Source organism: Pteropus vampyrus, unplaced genomic scaffold, assembly GCF_000151845.1.
Source record: "Pteropus vampyrus isolate Shadow unplaced genomic scaffold, Pvam_2.0 Scaffold181, whole genome shotgun sequence".
In the NCBI taxonomy this organism is placed as follows: Eukaryota; Metazoa; Chordata; class Mammalia; order Chiroptera; family Pteropodidae; genus Pteropus; species Pteropus vampyrus.
The window spans coordinates 236,973-260,338 of NW_011888962.1; the positions used below are offsets into that span (position 1 = coordinate 236,973).

The 23,366-nt window shown below is 32.9% G+C and overlaps 1 protein-coding gene across 1 annotated transcript in view; it reads left to right on the plus strand.

Moving 5' to 3' along the window:
* LOC105299349 (cAMP-specific 3',5'-cyclic phosphodiesterase 4D-like) overlaps nt 1-15,985 on the plus strand; it is a 148,910-nt gene extending 132,925 nt beyond the window's left edge. Inside the window, exon 3 of the mRNA XM_011371031.2 lies at nt 15,429-15,985. Within this exon, the coding sequence (XP_011369333.1) occupies nt 15,429-15,662 (234 nt within the window). The 3' untranslated portion in view covers nt 15,663-15,985. The remainder of the gene's footprint in view (nt 1-15,428) is intronic.
* The last annotated feature ends 7,381 nt before the right edge of the window (nt 15,986-23,366 follow it).

Consider the following 23,366-nt stretch of genomic DNA (forward strand, 5'->3'; position numbering starts at 1 on the left):
GTCATACAGAGAAGAATTTTTGCTCTTGTTGATGTAACTGAGAGGGTATTAGTAGGTTTTAACTTGAATTTATTTTAGAAAATATTTATAATTGGTTGCTTTACTACTATTTATTATGAAGTTTTGAGAAATTAATATCCATAAAATTAAATAAAATAAAAATGATTTAGAACTAAAATTAATCTCAAAATTGCACATTAGCTAGCTGCACTCTGTTGAGGAAAGTATTTAGTCTATATATCATACTATTTAAAAAGAGTATGACATTTTATCATATCTTTATAAATACTTCATGCCAAATAAGAAAATTATATAGCTTTCAAAAAATGGCAACTTTATATCCTGTCATATCTACCTTTGAGTAAATAAAGTTTAGAAATGAAAAAAAAATCATACAGATGCATATGTGAGGTTAGGGCTTTAATGGCTACCCAATTATTTGGTATTTCCAGTTCATATCATTTATTACTATTTAATCATGACTGACAGAGATCTGTCAGCTTTGGATCTGTTGATTTTAAGTTGTTCGTGGATATCTATATTTATGTAGGAAAAAATAGAATTTATCTAATGTTGAACACATTCAAAAGTATGAATGTAAGGCTTTGAACTTGACACCACCCTCAATGCACCAGGCTCTGTCTTTGACCCTCAGAATTAGGACCCAGGACTGTTAACAACTTGTCCATGTTTCTTTCGTAATTACTTATTGCAACTGAAGCATAAGAAACAGTTGTTCATTTCACATATAATTTTGAAAGAAGACGTTAAGCAAGTACAGTGTTGGAATCATCTGCAACCTTTCCAACAATGTCTAGAAGAAATCCCTTAACTTATTCATGCCATATATTAAAACTGAATACATGAAAATAAAGTGGACTTTTTCCTAAGGATAATATGTTCAGATAAGGAGAGTAAAATAAACATGGGAAAGAAGTGAAGTCAAACTAGAAGAAGAACCCTACTCCCTCAAAAAAAAAAAAAACCTACCTAATATGAATGAAATGGCATAGAAAGAACTTTTAGATGTGATAACTAAACCTCTCTTATTAATGCTATGAAGACAAGCACAAAATGCACAATGAACCAAGTAATCCACGCAAATAGGCTTTTCCAAGACAAAGCATGTGACCAAACGAGGCAAGAGGAAGTATGTAAACACATTCTTCCACAGTGTGCTGTGTTAAGCTTTCATAGTGTATTTACACTGACTGCTGTTATTTAATGAGAAAGTAATGTGCTGGAAAAAGTCCTGTCTGACCGAAAAAAATACCCATGGCATACTGATATTAATTCCTAATTTATAAATTGTGAATATAGCAGAATACATTGTGCTTATCATGTGCCAGGCCTTGTGTAAACTCTCTATATGCTTTGTCTCATTGAATCTTCACAATAACTGTATAATGTGTGTACTATTATCAAGCCCATTTCACAAATGAAGAGACATATAGAAGTTAAATAACTTGCTGAAGAGTTTGAGGAAATATGAAACAGTACATTAGAGATGAGACTGAATAAATTACATTTTCAGGAGAAGGAGAAACGTAATCCCTCCCACCTGTTATATCATTTGGGAGTAGGACATTAATCTTATTTCTTTTAGATTTTTCTGCAGTTTTTAGTTTCTCAGAGGATTTCCATGGATTCCTCCCCGAAATTATCCCCATTTTCTATCTGTTAGACTTTCTGTCTACCTTCTCACTTTTAATTTTCTCCTGAGTACTTGACACTAACATTCTATATTACTCCACTTATTTATATTGTTTATTTGCTCTTCCCCCACAGCAAAGAAATACTGTAAAGGGAGAAATTTTTGTCTGTTTCTATGGTATTTCCAGTGCCTAACATAAGTAATCAATAAATAATTGTTGAAATGGTAAATGGATCAATAGATTTATCTTAGATAACGTTCTAAACTGGATTGATAAAAAATTACTTGTGAGCCTTTAGAAAAGAAAGTGGTGATCATACGGAGTTTGTATTAAATCACTAATAGTAAAGCATATCAGATTAATTTCCTTTTCCTGTAGGACAAGTATACCAGGGGAGTGCTATGCCCACTGTCTACCTGGATTTTAACATCGATAAAACCTTCCCTATAAATTTGTGATTAAGATGTAGAAAGGCACCATTAGACAAAGTCATAATCGAATGGCTGTATTCATAAATCAATGACTATTTAGAAAGAGTCCTCTTGTAACTGACTAGAAGGTTTGGTCTTTAGGTTTCTCCAGTTTACCATTTAGTCATTAATTGTTAGTGACATTAATAATATAAAGAGCTAATCCACAGATGAGGTAAAAATGTAAGAAACAGCTAATGCGGTCATTAACAAAATCAGTATACAAAAAGTACTTGACAAACTGGAAGTAAGAGATAAATATAATACAACAAAATCTAAAAAGTGAAAATACAGAATTCTAAAATACAAGGAGATAAGTACTAATTAATGTCATCTGAGGAGCAATGGGGCAGTGGTGAGATCTAGTTTAAGGGCAACTAGAGAGTTAGGTTGTTAAAAATAAACATGAATTGATAATATGATGTGAATCTCCTGCTTCACAAAATATTAATTCAGTCTTGAATTTCATAACTGGAACTGAGTATAACTGGAACTGAGTATAACCTGGCTTTATATTCATGATGGTTCTTCCACACCTAGAACTGGGATGCCAATCCTGGGCAATTCAATTGAAGGAAGACATTGAGAAACGAGAGTATATTAAAAACTTGCAATCATTATGAAGGGAGAAGTCAAAACTATGTAATGTGAAGAATATCTAAAGCTGTGGCTCCAAACTTGTCATTTTCAAATATGTTTTATATGGCCCACATGGGGTTTTTAGAAATTTAAATTAATATCAGATGTTTCAAAATAAATAGATGTCTCATTAAAATATAGATTTCTGGGTTTTGCTCTTACATTCTTAGATGGAAACTAACCATGAAGAAGTAGTGATTATGTCTTTGTATTCTTCTCAGTTCGCTTCATTCATTTGCGTTACATTCATGGTCCCTGTAGTAATTTAGTGCTTAACACCTGAAAGAAAAGGCATGGGGGATGTATGGCCTGTAAAACAAGGTTGGAGGTGGGAGTTACAAATATATCTGAGGACTTTCCTATAGAAGAACAATTAGACCTAATCAGTGTGACCCCAGAATGCTAAATACTTGTCGTAATTATAGAGAAGAAAATTTCCATTAAATATGTTGAATAGCTTTCTCACAGTGACTTGAGACTTGCTGTGTTTTATTCGTCTTTGCTTCATCAGTATCAAGAAGAGTTTCTAAAACATATTGACAGTAGGTGATTACTTATTGAATAAACGAAGTAAAACAGGTTGTAAGTGGTGAATTCCATCCCAGCAGCTGCTAAAATGTAAGCTCTCTGAGGACAGAGATATTCGTACATTTTGTTTATAGCTAATTTAGTGTGGCCACATGGTAGATACACATTGAATATTTGCAGATTTCACAATTGGAGATGTTCAAGAGTAGAATCTTGGTCTATTTGTCAGTGCTATAGGAAAAATCAATTAGTTGTATGTGTGGAATATAAAGGAATAAGGGGAATATTGAACTCGATGGCATTTAAAGTCACTTCCAATCTTGAGAATCTATCAGGCAAGTGATGTGGAAATGAGATTATGTATTTAATATCAAATATTGATCACAGTGACAGTAAAGTAAAATGTGTATGTATAGAAACAAAACTGAGAGGTAAAGTATTTGGCCAATTATATATTTATGGTATAGACAAGAAAATGATTTGCTCGATTTTTACTCGAAACAACCAATCACTTAAAATTTTTCTGATATGTGACTACGTCGTATCCATATTGATGTCTGTGTTTATTCTGCTTTTCAGCTGTTTTATGTCAGCTTAGAAATGGTTAATTACTTCTGTGTGATAAAAATACATTTTTATCCCCTGATGTTTGTAATCTAACTTATAAAATCCATATTGCCTTGAGATTTGAAGTGATTCGTTATTCTATCCTCAGGGAAACCAATGATAGCAAATCAAACCATTGGGAACTGATTTCACTTTTCATTGTTTGGAGTGGTTACTGAAGGTGATGTTCTGAAAAGTAATCTTATAATTAACCTAGAAAATAATGTTTGGAGGCCAAAAGTGGCAAAGGAACAAAATTAAGTAGCTAGTTTTTAAATGCTTGTTGTAAAAATTCTATGCACCTTTTGTAGTGAAGCACTAGCGATTTTCATATTCTCAAAATCAAGAAAAAGGAGAAATTGCTTTGTAACCTTGAAGGAGAGAAAAGTCTAAATCCCTGATTTTGTATGCCAGAGATGAATGTATTTAGAATGCGGTCCTGGAAGGGTGGGGGCGATGTATGCTAACTGTGAAAAGCAATAGCTTATTAAATTCTAAGAAACTTTCAGTTTATTTGAAGGAGATATGATAATAGATTATTGCTAAATGTTATTTTTAATGGATAACATCTTTCTCTGCGTATTTAACATCAGGATGAAGAAAGAAAAGCAGCACCTAATTGTCAGAGGTTAGTGGGTACTTAATGGTAGGATTAGACCTATGAATCATTGCTTTTGTGGCACAGATAATGAATGGTTGAAAAATTCCTGTCACAGAGTGGTACAGCATCACCTTAGAATTCTCCATCATCATCATCATAATCATCATTATCACCATTATCATCACCATCATGTGTTAAATGGACACAGCTACTATCTCTGAAGAATATTTAGTAATTTATGAATTTGTTTTAATCTGTTTTCGCAGCTTCCTCATAGGGCAACATGAACATATAGTTTTAGACCTATTTTAGACTCAGCTTTAGGTAAAATGGCGATATAAGCATTATTTTATTTCAGTGATTCTCTGCTTGCTGGGACCCCCACCTCTGCACAGCACATTATTTCTCCTTTCTCAATTTAAAGGAAAAAAATTCTTATGAGTTTTTATATTTAAAAAATGTATAATGGAAATTTTCAAATATGCGTAAAGGTAGAGATACATCCTAAGTGCTCATCACTCAGCTTCAATAATTCTTGATACACAGCCAGTGCTCGTTTATCAGTATCCCCACCCACATTGCCCTTTAGTAGGATTATTTTGAAATAAACCCAACATATAATAGTATTTTAGTATGTCTAAAAATAGTCTTTAAAAGCATTACCTCGATAACATTAAAATACCTGTACATTTTTCTAGTAGTTTCCTAATATCAAATTTTTTTTACTTTAAAAATTATGATTTTTTTATTTGAAATGAGTTCCAAACAAAGTTAATAGATTGAAATTATTATGTATCTTAATTCTCTTTTAGACTATAAATTGCTCTCTATTCTCTCTCTCTCTGTAATTTTTTGTTGAAATAACATGGTCATATATCATAGCATTCAGGAAATGGTTGGATTTTGTTGATTGCATTCCTATGATGTTGTTCAACATAGTCACCTGTCTCTTGAATTTTCTATAATTATTAGTTATGTCTAAATGTATGCCTTACATTTTTCATTGTTTTAGAGAATAAACATGTTTTGAAATGTTTTTTTCTCAAATTTTTATTTGCTAAAGACATGAAATAGTAACTATAATTATTTTCAGTGCTTTTGTTGTTTTATCACATCTAATTCTCTGTTCCTAGTCTTAACGTTTTTTTCCTTTCCCTTAGATTTCTTAAATTTTCATCCTTCCTATGCATCCTATTCCCACTTCCTTATCTCTGAATTGATTTCTTCCTATTCACCTCCACAGTTCTTGCCAGAATTGTGGATGGAGGGAGTTGAGGAGTAGAGTAATGACAGGATACAAAGGGTTGTATGAGGATGGTGAATCAGGGAAGTGATCACATCTTTTGTGGCAGAATGCAGCAATATTCACTCGTTAGTTTTTTGGTTTCAAAAATTATGCATTATGTATAATTGGTTTGAATGCAGATGACTTAGATACCCTAAAAGAACAACCTAAAGATAATTGTTATGCTACATTTTCTTCCAGTTTGTTAGCAATTTGTGTGTTTGTGTATTATAAATTTTGAGAAACATGATGTGTGTGTGTGTGTGTGTGTGTGTGTGTGTGTGTGTGTGTGTGTGTGTGTGTATCTCCATCCACCTATCCTACTGGCTTTTACTTGTTCCATTTGGCAGAATGTTGTGGAAATTTCTCAATAAATTGTTGTTAGCAGATACTTAGTACTTATTATATAATTCTAAAAGTCATTTCTTTATAGCTAGAGAATTTTTGTTTCAAAGTTTTCACCCTTAATCATGTTACAAATAATACCGTATTCAAAACTTGGAGCTGCACTGATGACAACCTTTTTAGGTTAATTTCCTGAGAAGTGGTATTCCTAGGTTAAAGGGCATGAATGATTTTTAAGGCTCTTTATGTATACCAGCAAGCATGGCTAGAAATTCTGGCAGCCACTTAAACCTTTTCTGGGGATGAATCTTTTCTGAACTTATGCATGTAATTTCTCAGTTAGTGAGGTTTGTCAGCTTCCTTTTCAGGAGCTTATAATTTCTTGCTTTCTTTCTTGTCTGTCTACAGTGCTGCAGGTACTCTAGCCCTTCTGAGCTCTCTCTTGTTCTCAGTGATCCCTACACTTCCAAAGTATTCTGGTCCCCCATCAGTGCTTAAGTCAGATGAGACAGAAACCAGTCTCTTGAGCTATGCCCCCTCAAAAAAAGAGATGGGACATTCGATGTACATTCCACTCTTCTATTTTCTTCCCAAAAGAAATGTCATGAGTCGGACTTTTGTTCCCATTTGCACCAAGCTGTGCTGTCTTGGGAGAGGGCTATCATAGATGAAATGAAATGGCTTTACTTATTCATTTCAATGTGATTCTTCTTGGCTCTGAGCTTGATTGAACTACTGCAAATTAACTGGTTTCTGGAGTTCTCATGCTTTTTCGACTGTTCATTGTTGTTAAGTTGGTGTGTCTGTGAGGGAATGAGGTCTGAAGTTTCCTATTCCATCATCTTTCTGACATTACTCTATGGCTTGCTTTTAAAATATATTTAGTATTTTTTTCATATTTAAGTTTTTTTATTCCATCTCAAATGATATACCTAACCACTTTCCCCGACACTTATTTTTCTTTCTCTTATTAGTTGATAGTATTTTCTTTAATATATATTAATACATATTAAATCCTTATATAAGAAATATTTAAGGGAATATGTATTGTTCCACTGATATTTCTGTTGATCATTTGCAAGTACCAACCTGTTTTGGGTATTGTAGTTTCATAGTAGAATTTTATACAAAATAGGGCACACACATCCTCTTATTATTTTTTATTCTAAAATTTTTCATTTTATTCTCACCTCTTTGTTTTTCTTTCAGTTGAAGTCCTTGCTAATAAATATCCTCCTTTTTCATCTGTACTCCTTCATCTTTGTTAGTTTATTTTAGTATTATAGACTTAGTTTATTATTATAAATAAACTCTCTCTTAAATGATGGTTTTAGTTTTTGCTTTCATGTATATAAATACATTTTTGATTGATATTGGTATTTAAATAAAACTTGAAAATAAAGACAATAAATCTTTGTGTTTTCTCTAATGTCGTGATTTGGCACCCGATTATTCAAGTGAGAGGTTTTTCAAAACACTAAGCGAATAAACCAGCTAAGTTTTAATCCACTCTTCTAGGAAGATATGTTCATTAGGGGCAAAAAAAAAAAATGTTATCTCCTTTTTTGCAGTGATGATTCTATTACTGTATATCATTGTGAAATAAATAATTGGTAGAAGTCATGTTTTTCCTTAAATTTTTTTTCCTTCCTCTGCTAACAAAATAGAATCTACTTCATTTTTCAAGGTCACCCAGGAAAGGCACAGTGCTATTTATGAAAGATTAATAGAATCCTAGAGTTTCGGTAGACTTTCTTCATGATGAGAATATATAGTAGAATATTGCTGAATAATAATTTTTTTTCTATTTCTTTTATACATTTTTTAGAAGTTTTGATGAGTAAATTATAGGAAATGGCTTTAGAAAGACTTCAGTGATTTCTGTCTCTTTTAATCATTTTGAAATCAGAGCCTATATTTGAATTATGTTCTGTCGATTTTGAGAGCTAGCTGCTTGCTACCTTTGTGTTAACCTAGGGTGGAAATTGTCATTTCATTTGGAATTCATTTTTGCAAGAGTGCTTTTTCTATATCTGTACACAAATATCCATTTGAACATGGATTGTCTTAATTCAGCATAGTACTCTTTTTAATATAAAAAAAGCTTAGGTATTTAACTTTATTTCCTTGACTTATGACTTTCCTATAAGATTATTTGGGCAACCTTAGCATTGGATTTTAATTAAAAAAAAAAAACATATAATAAGTAATGAGATAAGGGGAAAAACATTTGGCATAGGGCTTAGACAATCTTAAGGCAGATTTTAAATTACTGCTTTAGTGTAATTGTGAACAATTTTATGGAGACATACCAGAATAATATATAGACGTCTACTATTGGTATATAGTACTTTTAGATTATGAGTATGATTTCAATCCATTGTGATGCTAACCTATTAAATAATATCCTAGGCCTTAAAGAGTTTGTTCAGTTTTCAAAAATTGTCTTATTTATACTATAAATTCAGGCACAGGGAATCGTTACCTTTTCAGAGGATAATTTTGCAGCAAACTAATTAGACAGGAAAAAGGAATATGACATTGGAAGTGATAAAAACCTATCTTCAGTTTAATTTGCCCTCTTCTTGAAAACCTATACAACTATTTAACATGCTAACTTCTATAATTCTCTATGTAGCATAGGTATTCTGGAAGGATTGAGTGCCTGAATTCTTTCATTCTCATCAAGAAAAGTAAGGTGAAAAGTATTTTAAAGAAGTTTTAACCATGAGGATCGACCAAAACAATTTGAATGGCTGAAGTCTTGGAATTTTAAAATAAATTCCTTGTTATATGGTATAACTTCTACCTAACATATTAATAGTTATAAACCAACATTAATAGTAATACTAATATCTAATAGTATTTCCCCATTTCCCTATTTCTTATAGTTGAGAAAAAGATGTCAAATGTGTCTGTTTTCTTCATTTGTTTATTCAGCAAGGTTTATTCAGCATGTTTTGTCACAGGTACTGGCCGACTGCTGAACATACAAAAGTTGTTATGGCACACTGTCATGCTTCCAAATGTGTTCAAGCTAACAAAGAGAATACAAACACACACACATACACACACACACACACACTCCATACATATACAAATCATTTCAGTACAATTGGCAGGCTGAAAGCTACCTTGAGGTCATAACTAAAAAGGTATAAGTTATTTGTATTCATTGTCTTGAATAATATTTTTAATGAGTGTTTACTAGAGGAGGTCAGCAAGAGAATATGACCACTAGTTGACCCTGAAGCTAAGTCAGAGGCTCCTCACCCCCTCCCTTGTCCTTGGAATGTTTGTTCTGCCCACCATTCCCACAGTGGGAACCATTTGTAAAATGCGCCCTTGAGAGAGCAATGTGTTGTTGAGATCATCTGGACGGTATATGTGACTGAACCCAGTTAAAAACTCTACATAAACTTTTAAGATTCTGGTGGGAAGGTGCAAAGATCTACTCACTTTGTGGTTGCCCAAGACAAGCCTTGTATGTAAGTTTCCTTGCTTATTAAACCTGTCACCTACCAATCTAGAGTAACTTGCCTCTTTCTTTGGTGTTTTCTTGCCCTCCCTGTATGGGGGCCAGTTTCAGATTTCACCCTGAAAGCTCCAGAGCTTTGATCTAAAATTGTGTAGGATGAGAAGAGAAATGGTTGAAGCACAGCATCTTGGAGAATGCCTAGGTTTAAGAGACAGTTGATAGAGGATTCAGCAGTGAGTCTAAACAGAACTGATTGAGAAGTAGACAGGAAACAAAAAGAAATGCCTGATTTATGAGGTAATCATACATTTTAGTTTGCCTGAGACAGTCCAAGCATTCCTTTTCCATCAATGTCACTTCTGGCTAGCACCCACCCCCTTTCACTCACAAAAATGTTCATCCTACTTATGCACTCCTAAGGAGCCCTAGTCCTTTGTTATAGCTCTTATTACACTGGTGATTATCTTTCTCCCCACATGGACTGTAAGTATTTAGAGGAAAAGCAGTGCCTAATTCATTTAAATTCAAAGAATAGGGATGCGATTATATATATAATATAGCACTAGCTATAACAAGGAAACCTCAAATTTTAGTGGCTTACCACAACAGAAAATTACTTGTGACTCCTGCAGCCCAAATTGTTATGTTCTTGATTGGCACGTATCTATTCTCTAAACAGTTATTTAGGAACCATAACTTCTATTTTTTTCTCCACCATCTTCAATATATGGCAAGAGGTTACAAAGGGGGAGAGAAATGAGAGTTTGTACTCACAGTTTTTACGGGCCAGGTATGAAAGTGGCACACTTCCTCAACTCATAATCCATTGCATATATGTAACACCACTGATTTGTATACATATACCTGAAAATGAGTCTGGACATGCCGTCTAGCTATGTGCCTAGAAAGAAATATTCCCTCATGCAATGCCAAAATATAAGTTTTAAGACAACTTCTCTATAAAAAATTTTATTTTTAGATACATATATGAAGCAAATATCAAAAACTATAAAATTATCAGCAACCACAGTGATTTATTTAGAACCAGTTATGTGTATGTCCTTGCGCTAAAGGCCTTGTTAAGTGGTTTGCTAACTACTTTGGGAGAATAGAAAAAGAGAACAAAAATGAATTAAATAGTTTCATAGAAATGGAAGAAAATAAATAATAATAATAGCATATATAATGCTCATTTATAGTAACTGTCAATTACTATGGAATTACTTTACGTATATCTTTTAGAGAGGTATTTATCTTAACAGTGAAAAGAATTATATTAAATTTATTTATCCATCAACTATTACAAATAAGTTTGTTAATTAAGACAGAGAATTTCATTTGATTGCATATTAACAGGTTTGCATTAAATTCATTTGAATATTTTTTTCTTTTTTCATATTGCTTTCTTGAAACTGCATAGAGTTATTTCTCATTTCCATCAATAGCAAGGTGAATGTTGTTTCATTTTATTATTGTGACTTTTAATTTACTTTTAAATTTAAAGTAGCACATTTTAATAGAGAATATAGAAAACAGTAATAAAAATGTGAAAATCACCACCAACACCATTACTCAGAGAGTCATGTTAGAAAATTAGGATACATCCTTCCAGAATTTTTCTATGAATAAATGTGTTAGTTTTTTCGTTTTGTTTTATTTTGGTGTTGTCTTACAACAATGAGATCACTTTGTAGTCTGTTTTTCCTACTGAGCATTATGTTATGAACATAATCACATTATCTTCTGCATTATTTTAACAGCCTCATAGTATTTCATAATATGATGTATCAAAATTCATTAAGCCAATTTCTCAGTACAATAATTAGATTATATCCAGTTATTTGTTATTGTAAATAAGCTTCAGTGAGCATCTTTGTGGTTGGATCTTAGCCAAAAGATCTTATTGGACTTTGTCTAAAATGTCAAAACCATTAGTTTACGAATTTTAGTATGCATGAGAATCATCCTTGGGAGTTAGTTATTCAGACTCCCAGGCCCTAATAATAAAGATTCTGATTAGGCAGATCTAGATAGGCCCTGAGCGTTTGATTTTTAGGAACACTTTCTGTGATTCTCATGCAGGGCTTTTGAGCATCACATTTTGAGAAATAATGGCTTAGAGATATTATAAATACTATCTTTTTCCTCACCCTCTTCCGAAATGTCATTTTTCCAGCAATTATATAAAATACATATTGCCTTGGTGGTCAGTTTTACATTTCTTTCTAAAATAAGACTATTTAACCTCCTGCTTTCTACTGACAAAGTTGTTGTATTTATTTTTTAAATATAACTGGTACATACTGATCTGGATTTTTTTTTTAAAAAGCCACTTGTTATACTGTTTTTGAATGGAAATATTAGGATATAGAATTCTACTGCTTCATCATTTTTATTATCAAGATAAAAATACCACATTTTATTTTTAATAGACATTGCCCTCTCAAAAGAAGTTACCTCTTGAGGTGTTTTATCTAGAAGAGAATGTCATACACATTAAGTCCTTCATTAGATAAAGCATTTCTGCAGCTGCAAGGTAATTGCCAGAGTTGGCAGCTAAGTACTTATAGAAAGATGTTAACTTTGGTCAGCTATGTTCAATGTTTAGCTCTGCTAGACTCATCCTTTCTTCTTCTGTTCCATGTTTATTCTGAAGAAGAATATCTATACACTTAAGTCATTAACTTCTCTCAAGAAATATATGATGAAAATTATGACCTATTAGTGTGGTTTCAGTTTGCAGTTCTGTCCTTAGATGAACACACAGAACTTCACAAACACACAAAGGCTCATTTTCTCAATCTAAAAGGTAAGAATGTTACAGGTACACATTTTCTTTTTATTTTCCATATTTGCCAGCTTACTAAGCATTAATTTTGTCATGGACTAGTATAAAATCAGAACATTTTAGACCTGAAAGTGGTCTTAAGCTTCATTGAGTACAACCGCTGATTTTATGTCTAAGGAAATTAGAGCCCAGGAAGATGAAATGACTTCCTAACGCCACATAAGTAATTAGTGGCAGAGTCAGGCCTAGAATCTCTACCTCCTGATTCAATTAACAAGAATTATAATTAATTTCCAATGATTATGTAGCCTTGTCTGATCCCATTTATGCTATTTTTTTTTAATGAAAATGTGAGGCTTATTAAGTTATGGTTGATCATTGTGTGTTCTATTCTTTTCTAGTAATACCTGCTTTGACAGGGACAATACTTGTTAAAGGTAGTACAGCAGAGTGGTTGTTAGCTTCAGCTTTAAGTAAAATAAATTGGGTTTGGATCTCAACTTCTTGGATGATTAACCATCTTAGTTTGCTTGGGACTAGATTATTTCTCTGGACATGGGACTTTCAGTGCTAAGATCAGAAAGTCCCAGGCAAACTGGAATGGCTGGTCACCTTATTAACTATGTGACAATGTGACAAGGGCATGCTGTTTTATAGGTCTCTGTTTCTTTATGTGTAAAATGGGAGAAAGAATAGAACCTAACTCAGAAGATTTCAGTAAAATTTAAAAGAGATGGTGTATGTAAAACACAGCACCATTTAATAAGGATTCAGTATATTTAGCTGTTTTAATTAATTTTTCCCCAGTTTTATTGAGATATAATTGACATATAATAGTGTATGTTTAAAGTATATCAGCATAATAATTTGACTTATAAATATCATGAAATAATTACCACCATAAGCTTGGTTAACATCTATCATCTCATATAGATACCCTTGGCCCCCAAAAAAGGATTTTTTTTCCTTGTGATGAGAACTCGTAGGATTTGTTTTCTTAACAACTCTCATATATATCATATAGAATGTTAACTATAGTCATAATGTTGTATATTACATCCTTGGTGCTTATTTACCTTATAATTTGAAATTTGTACCTTTTGACCACCTTGATCCTATTCTTCCACCCCTCACCCCCATTCTTGCTTCTGGTAACAACAAATCTGACTTTTTTTTTGTAGGTTTGTTTTATTTCTCTTTTCTTTCTTCTTCTTTTTTTAGATTCCACATATAAGTAAGAGTATACAGAATTTGTTTTTTTCTGTCTCATTTATTTCACTTAGCATAATGCTCTCAAAGTTTCATCCATGTTGTCACAAATGACAAGATTTTCTCCTATTGTAAGCCATCATCATCATCATCATCATCATCATTATTATTATTATTATAATGTTATTTTATGAAGTAAGTAGATTTCTCAAAACAGAGTCTCAGAATCTAAGTACTCATATTTAGAATTTGAAATAATCTTTGTTTTTACCTTTGATCTCTTTTTTTACCTGTGGCTGCCCTCCTTTTCTCCTATGTATCTAAAAATTAGCAATAAAACCTAAGGCTGTATACAGTCCACCATTATATATCCTTTTACATTTTTCAAGATATGAATAAAAAAAGGACAAATTTTCTATTTGTAAAGCAATATAGATCAATGAAATATCAAAGACAGCCTAGTACACTGAAAAGATAAAGGGAATTAGCCTGGATTATAATACTAATAGCTAGTATTTTGTTAAGTGCAAACTCTGTGCCAAATATTGGTACTTCAAATACTTTCCATCTCTGCTCCAGACAATGAACTTAAGAAATAAATATTATTATACTCAATGTTCAAATGTAGAACTAACTTCAGTGATCCTAAGTTACTTGTCCCCAAATAATAGTATAATAAGTGCAACAAAGATTCCAAACTAGATATGAACTCTCCAAAGTTAATGTACTTTTAATTTATAACCAATGACTTAATTTCAGGAAAAGGACTTTGCCTCCTTGGGCTAGTTTCTTCACCTGTAAAACTCAGAAGAAAAGGAAATAACCATTTGTGATTGCTTATCACACTGTAGGTAATGAGCTATGCACATTACATGTATGATATCGTTTCATTCTTGCGGGTAAAGGCTATTCCAATTTTTATAATAAAGAACCAGAAAAACTATGCAGATTAAGAAACACTGTAGGAACACAACCAGCAAAGTGTCAATGAAAGGATTCTCAAACCCAGCATGTTATCTGATAACATGATGGCATCATTTTTAGTATATAGATATGATAAATATTTCTAGAGTAGATTTTCTAACCACTTGGAAATAATTATTGCTAATGTAACAGTATATTTTTTTCAAGTAGAATCAAAATATTAGAATGTCTATTCTATTGTAGACTCGATTTGCCTTTGCATGTGGGTAATATTGATCAAATCTACATAATTTAGCTGTGATTTAAATATTCTACTAGGTACTCAGAAGTCTTTTTAATGACCTTTTTTCAAATTCCCCTCAAAATGTCTTATATAAACCTTTGAAAAGAATATTCAAGTAACATGAGACATATGAAAATATGTGTTAACAAATACAGTCCCAAGTATGAAGAAAAAAAACTCATTGTCTTCCTCTCTCTTCGTAGGCATGTATGTATGGATATGTCATATGTCAAGATAATTAGCAATGAATTTTCTGCAATTCATTTCATAGAATGTAGAAAGATATTTTGATTTACCCTTGATTTTACATAATTCATGCACAAAGCTCATAAATATTGATTATTAAAGATGACGGATTGAAGATTATTAAATATAACAACTGAGCCATTCTAAATTTACTGGTGAACAAATTTGCTAGTGTTTAAGATAAATTGAGACTTCAGCTGTTCTATTCTTTTCACCAAATATTGTTCTGTTCATGTCATCACTTTCTAGTTAGCATTTTCCATGTACATGTTTCCCATAACTTTTTTCCTCCAAAAGGATGAAGCCATCACGTAATGATAAATAGCAGAACTTTTGTCACTTACATATACTTTCTTGAACTTTCACCTTAGGCCTCTGAGGAAACACTGCATTCCAGTAATGAAGAAGAAGACCCTGTCCGAGCCATGGGACCCTATCTGGTGCGGAGGCTTTCGTGCCGCAATGTTCAGCTTCCCCCTCTGGCCTTCCGACAGTTGGAACAAGCTGATTTGAAAAGTGAATCAGAGAACATTCAAAGACCGACCAGCCTCCCCCTGAAGATTTTGCCACTGATTGCTATCACTTCTGCAGACTCCAGTGGGTGAGTGCCCTTGGGCGACATTTCTCCATTTTATATTTTGGATGGCGATTACTTTCTGTGGTGTTTTGAGATTTTGTGGCTCATTGCTTGGGTTGAGTGGGAGGAAAATGGGGTTTCTAGAGCCAAAAGAAAGAAGAGTGACTTTTCTCAGGTAACATCACTATCTCTGGAGGAGGAGACATTTTAGTCAAAATGTTTACAAGAAGAAGTTGAAAGGTATTAGTGAATGATAATAAACATCTGGGCAAGGGGACTTGGACTTGTCAAATTAATATTGGTCATATGTGATTTAATAGAAAATCTTAACAAATGGGAACTAATGGACAAATTACTGTGTAGACATACATATCTGGACACAATAGGCAGTGTTCATTGATGCAAAATAAATTTGAATCAAAGAGATTGTATTGTAATTAGAATCAAAGGAAACATGCAATTATATTTATGAACCTAGTAATTTGGCCTCTGACACTGAGGTATTGCTTACCAGAATACTGTTTCAGTTCCCAGCATGAGGTGATTTTATTTAGTATTGGTATATATAGAAGAATCACACATAGTCATGTCTTTGTAATGTAGCCATTGTATTTCCTATTCGACAGAGAGTTTTCTTTCTGTCTGGTTTACCAGTGGAGTTTTACTCTTTAATTTCAATATCACAGGGTAATAAATTGTGAAACAAAGTAAAGATAGTAGGCACATCCATTTTTGTTTTGACCAGCTGCATTTTTAAGAAGCTGAGATAGAAAAGAGGAGTAAGTCAGTGGTCCCTACTTGGACAGACTTTTGAGTATTTCCTATGACGATAAGGACAAAGTAATTTATTATATTATAAATTTATTTCCTGCCAAATCTAAGGCATGTCCAAAGAAGGTACCTTTTAGATTTTTGTAGCAGTTGTTAGAAAAATTGTGATCAGAAGAAATATGGCCAGTAACTGTCCTCTATGATATTGAATTTAGCTGTTTGAATTGTTATAGACCAGTTCAAAGGATCTACATCATTAAAAGGTATGATGAAATTACAACTAAGTAAATAAAAAGATAACAAAATTTTTATTTTGAAGCAATGGTAAAAGGAAATGTGTGGGTGTTTTGTTTTTTTTTTTTTATCCATATTTAAAGAAGGATGTGTATCTCTTGATCAGACACACTAAAGCAGGTGGGTCTTCTCTATGGCAGCTCAAATTGAACATTCTTTGAAAAATGCTGTCTCAAAAAACCTATTTTCCCTCTCTTGGGGATCAACACCACTCTCGTTCATCTGTGTAGAGGGCAGGATTCACAGATATCAGGTGTGTCAAGGGCCACCAAGACCACCCTAGATTCAATTATTTGCTAGAAGAGCTCCCAGGATTCAGCAGATAGTCATATTTATGGCTGAGATTTATTACAGCAGAAGCATACCAAGCAAAATTAGAAAAGAGAAAGGCACATGGGCCAAAATCTTGAGAAAAACATACACAAGCTTCCAAGTTCTACTGTCCCAGTAGAGTCAGAAAGGATGCACTTAGCTCCTCCAATAATGAGTTGTGACAATATGTGTGAAATGTAGTCAAGAGGGAAGCCTTCTACCAGGGAAGCCTATTAAAGACTCAGTGCTTATATGAGGTATCTGTAATAGTCAAACTCATAGAAACAGAGAATAGAATGGCTGTTGCCAGGGGCTGGGGGTAAGAGAAATGGAGAATTGCTATTTAATGGGTATATAGTTTCAATTATGCAAGATGAATAAGCTCTAGAGATGTGTTGTACAAGATTGTGCCTATAATTAACAACACTGTATTATGCACTTAAAATTTTGTCTAGGGGATAGATCTCATATTAAATGTTCATAACACAATAAAAAAAGAAAAAAAAGAAAAGAAAAATAAATTCCTTGCCCAGAATTGTTTTTAGGGCTGCTCACTTAGGAACCCTCTGCCTAGCATGTGCCTAAATTCCAGATTCCCAGAAGGAAAGCAGTTGTTCAGCATAAACCACATTTCTTGCACAAACAGTTTAGGTGCTGTGAGCCACTCACTTTTCAGAGAATGGTGAGAACCCAAGTTCCCAGATACCAGCTAAGGGCCAACCTTTCAAATAGGCTTTTCTAAAAATAATAGTCTCAGGCTCTTCTGCACAGCATGTTTACATTAGAATCATTACCTTGCTTTTTCTACATTTGAAGAAGAAATTATAATTATAAATAAAATAAAAATATATACTAATTTAAGCCTGTATGTATTCAATTAACTTTGATATCTTAAGAAATGTGGTGGCTAAATATGATTTCTCATTTTAAGCTATCATTATAGCAAGTGCCCTTAAAAGAAAATTGTATAATATATTTAATATATCTCTATGTAGTTGGGCAATGTGTATAATTAAAAATTTTACATAAAAGCTAAGCTAATTTAATTAAATATAAATGTGTCGCTAAAAACAAATAGTCTCCAAGTACTAAGGAACTTAGAGATTCAGAATTGTCTGTTGACACTACTTCTGTTGGTTCAAAGTTTGTTTCCTTTTTAATCAAGTGAAAGCAAAATTGTGTTTACCATTTACAAATTTATTCAATATTTTGGAGGAAAGAATTTGTGTTTTTAAAGGATGTAACAAGAGTGACTTGTCTATACTAGAAGGCAGCCAGGAGAAACCAAGGACAAGAGAAACAATAAGAAACAAAGACTAAAGCTATATTAAAGGGACTATCATTATCTTAGGAAGCAAAAATAATTCGTGAATTGAGTATTTGAGAAACAGATAATTAAAGAGTTTAATTTGCAAGAATTTCTAAGGTTTGGAAGGAAAGTATAAAGTCAAGTCAGGAATTATACTCTGTAGCTATTTCAGTTAACCAAGAACCCCAGATTCCTTCACAGCTATCAGAACGAGTAAGTGGGACATTCAGACTAGTTTAGCTAGGGTTGTCTACAGCCCAGTTTCCCACTATTAAAGATTAATATGCCTCTAGGTTTCAGTGTCAACCTACACAGAGACATTGGTAGTTGTAAATTTTTGATGGGAAAAGAGACTTTTTATGCTTTTCGAATTTATTTTCCATAATTTATTAACATCTTAACTTTTTGCTTTCTTCTGATGTGTCAGTACATTAGACACTTGCTCTGTCAAATGTCACACAGTGGGTCTAGAGATTTACACTACCTCTTTAGAAACTCACGGTATAGCCCCAAGAATAATTGGTTTCTGAAGGGAACTTTGGCTTGCAAAAATTAGTGTGATGAGTGCCAGCTATTAGCTTCCTCATGAAGTGTCTGCATGAAGAGGGCTTTTCATAATTAACACTTCCATAATTCAACTTTTTTTTTAACCAGGCAACATGAATGTGTTCAAAGATACTCTATTTAACAATTCTCTTTGAGTACGCCTAAGGTGAGGTTGTGTGTATTGTGATTTAACAACCTTTAGAAATGTTTAATGATTACAAAACAGAATTATAAGATCTAGAATGCTGAGGACCTTCAGTTCATCCACTAGTTAGTTTTCCATATAGGGTGAGATTACTCAGGCCTCACTGAATCACTGAAGTAAATGAAAGGAACATCTATTCATGGCTTGAAATGTTATTAACTTTGCAAGGTAATTTGGAATTCCATAGCTTTCTATATTTTCCTCTTACATAGTTTTCTATCTATTTACTTAAAAAAAGAAAAAAAAAACCCTTGTATTAAGGTGGAATTTGCATGCAGTAAAATATGCGAATCTCAAGTATATATCTAGATCAATTTTTATATATTTAGATACCCATGTAATTATCACCCAATTTTCTAACTTCTGTCACTAAAGATTAGTTTCACCTTTTCTTGGACATCATATGAATGGGCTCATATAGTATGTTCTCCTTGTATCTGGCTTTTATCACTCAAAATGTTTTTTGTTATTTATTCACGTTGGTGTATGTATCGGTTGTTTATTCTTTGTAATTGCAGTATAGTATTCCATTATATGAATAGACTATAATTTACTTATTCACACTCTCTTATTGATAGATATTTGTGTGTTTCTAGTTTGGGTCTATTATGAATAAAGTCACTGTATACTATATTGGTCTTTTTGTGGACGTATGCACTAATTTCTCTTGGTTATATTCCTAGAAGTGGAATTTCTGATTAATAGGTAAGCATGTATTTTATTACTGTCCAGTGATTTTGCAAAGTGATATACTTTTTTACTCTCTGACCAGCAATGTATGAGGGTTCCAGTTGTTCTGTGTCCTCACTAACACTGAGCATTCAAAGTCTTTTTCACTTTAGCTATTCTGGTGAATGCGTAGTGGTATTTTACTATGGTTTTAATTTATATTACTCTGATAAATAGTGATATTGCTTACTTCTAATATGTTTATTGAACATTTGGATATCTTCTTTTGTGCTGTGCCCATTTAAATATTTGTCCAGTTTTTCTTTTATTGATTTCTGGGATTGTTTATATATTCTAGACAGGAGTCCTTTGGAGTCCTTTGTTAGATATATGCTTGATTAAATGAATATTTTCTTTCAAACCATGGCTTGCATTTTTACTTCGTTTACTTTTAGTATGGTGTTAACCTTAGTCTCTCAAGTGTGTGTGTGTGTGTAAGGAAAAGCGTCCTCTGAAAGGTCAGAGAAAGAAGTGAGAGCTAAAAAAAGAGAGATGGCAAAAAAATTAAGTGGGAGAAAAGAGAAGGATAGACAGAGAAAGAGAGGGAAACTGAAAAAAAGAGTGAAATGTTCAAAATGGAGAAGAAAATAGAAAGAGGGAAATGAACAGAGCTTGATAAAGGGAAAGCAGGTGACAAAAATGACACAACCTACAAAACAATTTTATTTAGAGACAAGGGCAGTTGATCACTTGAATATTGAATGGTAGCAAATAGGACTTCCAGACACTAAGAGACTGACAAAGAAAAGTTGAGAATGAAATGACAGTATCTTTGCGGGCAGAGTATTAAGTGGTAAAGAGTGGGTAATCTGAACATTTATCGTCTGAATTTGAGTCCTGCCTCACCATTTGCTAGCTATATGACCTTGGGAAAGTTATTTCACCACTCTATGAGTTTCTAACTCCTCAAGGGCAAAAATAGGAATAATGGGAGTACCTAACTTCACCTCATAGATTTATTGGGAAGATAAAATACTTAGCTCTGTTTTTGACATATTGTAGGTACTTAACATGTAACAATCACAACTGCCGTTACTAGTGCACTTATCATGGAAAATATTGCAACAAATTATGTGTGTTTTTGTTGAACTGATTAGTTTTCTTATTAGAATTATCTTCAAAGGACCTCTACTAATAACTTTTGGGGTAGAGATGGATATTCTAGCAGATTTAAGAGTTAACCAAAAATTTGTTCCTGGTTCAATAAGCTAAGATTGTTATGGACTTGTCACATTTGTATTAAGAAGTATATATCCCACTTTGGCATCTGTCCACAGACATGCCCTGCTTTCAAGTGCTATTCAATTATATTTGAAAGGAGAAGTCCTCTTTACTTCTAACCTCCTTCTTGCTTTGCTTTGTAACAATCCTGACTTCTACTTAGTTCCCTGGTCAGACTCCTTAGGAAGAATTATGAGGTCCTTCTTGTCCCAACTTTGGCACTAGCTTACTTTTCTGGGTGGTCCATGTACCCTTGGAAACTCTGAGGAAGGTTTAACTTATCACACATATGGAAATTGCTCCCTGCAAACAGGTAGGAAGTTGTGGAAGCAGAGGATAAGAGGGAGCTAGTATTAAATCTCTCTAGCTGTGTTTCACTGTTGCATCAGCTATAATAAAATGACAGCCAAGGAACAAGTTGTGCCCTGGTGACATAATGACATATCTCTGGATGGATGTATATTCAGGGATCTGTGTGAGTAGAGAATATTACAAACACTTTCTCATTGCTACTGTCTTATTACTGGTCTGAAGAAGTATAGCGTGTTCATTTCTATTATGATGTCCTATAAAAAAAAAAGATAATGAAAAGAATTTAAAGGAAGAGATGGTTACTCTTGGGAATAAAATAAACTGCCGAACATAGGAGGATAGATTACTTTAGTCAAATAAAGCTTCATTTTGCAAGGATATTCCAGAAATATTTCCTTGAGTTATGTGCCATTCACAGAGGAACTGGTCCCAGATGCCAGTTAGACATTGGGTTCTCTGATCAACTACCCATCATCTAGTGTTCTTGAGTACACACTGTACATTACAGTGAACATAAAAAAGGTAATTTTCAACACTTTGTTACTGAATCAAAATCCAAACAAAAAACAAAAGGAAGACAAACAAGCTTTATTAAAGCAGACATGTAATCTTTCAAATTTGGTCTTTTTAACATAAGAAGGTATTAACATTATTCAGATATTTCATAAATGAAATATTTTGGATATAAAAATTTGTGAAGCTTAAGGGTTGTATTTCGTGATGTACCCACAAGACTTGTACCTTCATATTGGATGTGTGCTCAGGTTTCAAGATGTTTATCTACAAGTTTTTGACATATCGTAGGTACTTAACATGTAAAAATTATGGGGAAGATCTATAACTCACTAGGCAAAGCTTTCCAAAATTGAAAACGGACACATAATTGTGCTTGTGAAAGATTTCTTAGAAATATAGTATTCTTGAGCTGTTTTTTTTTTTTTAATAATAACTGTGAAGAAGTTGGGAAACACTGTATCCAATAATCTTGAAGATACATGCTGTGTAAAAGAAACTGAATAGCTTTGTCTTTGATTTATTTAAATGCAATTTATTTACATAGTATTTGTTGAAACTTCTCAGTATAGCCACAAAATACCACAACACTTTTGTTTCTAAAGAATTGACTCTGATTTCATTAAATCTAGTTTTATATTTGCTTTGAAATTTATGATTTTTGAGATTAATGATTATTGAGATTAAAATTTGGCTCCAATAGTGATGGAACACTTTATCTTTACCATGTAATAGCTTAACGAATGACAACTTACTTCCAGAATCAGTAGTAATTCTTGAATCCAATCTAAAATAAAGGATAAATAATTGACTGTTTTTTTCTCTTACAAATTTGTCTTGTCTTAAATTTACAAGAGTAAGATAATTATTAAATTCTAACTTCTTTTATCAGACTACGATAGTGTCTTTTTATTTCGTAGTACCTTCTGGCCTTCTAAAAAAGGTTGCCCCAAATAGACTGATACTGCACCACAACATTTCACTATCTATGTGTCAATAAAGTAAAATGTATAAGGGGAAGATTTACTTTTGCAATCAAAGGTTTCTGTCTCACCAGGTTCCCACATTCTTAAAAACACTAAAGAGAGTGGCAACTTGTGCATCTACCACACAAGAGCATCTGGTTCCTGTTTCCAAACCTTTCTTATGCCAATTTTACTTGTTTAATAGTGTAGATTGGTTGGGGAATCCCATCTTTTCTAAAAATGAGCCCAGCAAAGCATTTATTTTGCTGTGGAAAGTGATTGAAGAACATAATACTAAGTCAGAGTGCAGAGCTGAAAAAAAGCATTTTGATTATTTCCATCTAAGAATCATAATTTTTCAGCTCCTCAGATAGCTTCCCCCCACCCCAAACACTATTTATTTGACCATCCTTATGTAATAGAATTATTCATCACTGGAGTGTTTAGAGAGAGTTTACAATTCTTTAAAGGTCATGTCCTGTCTTGTAATATTGTGTTTATGAAAAGTAGGTAAAAGCACTCTGAAAATTGTCTTTAATTATTATTATGTGCTGC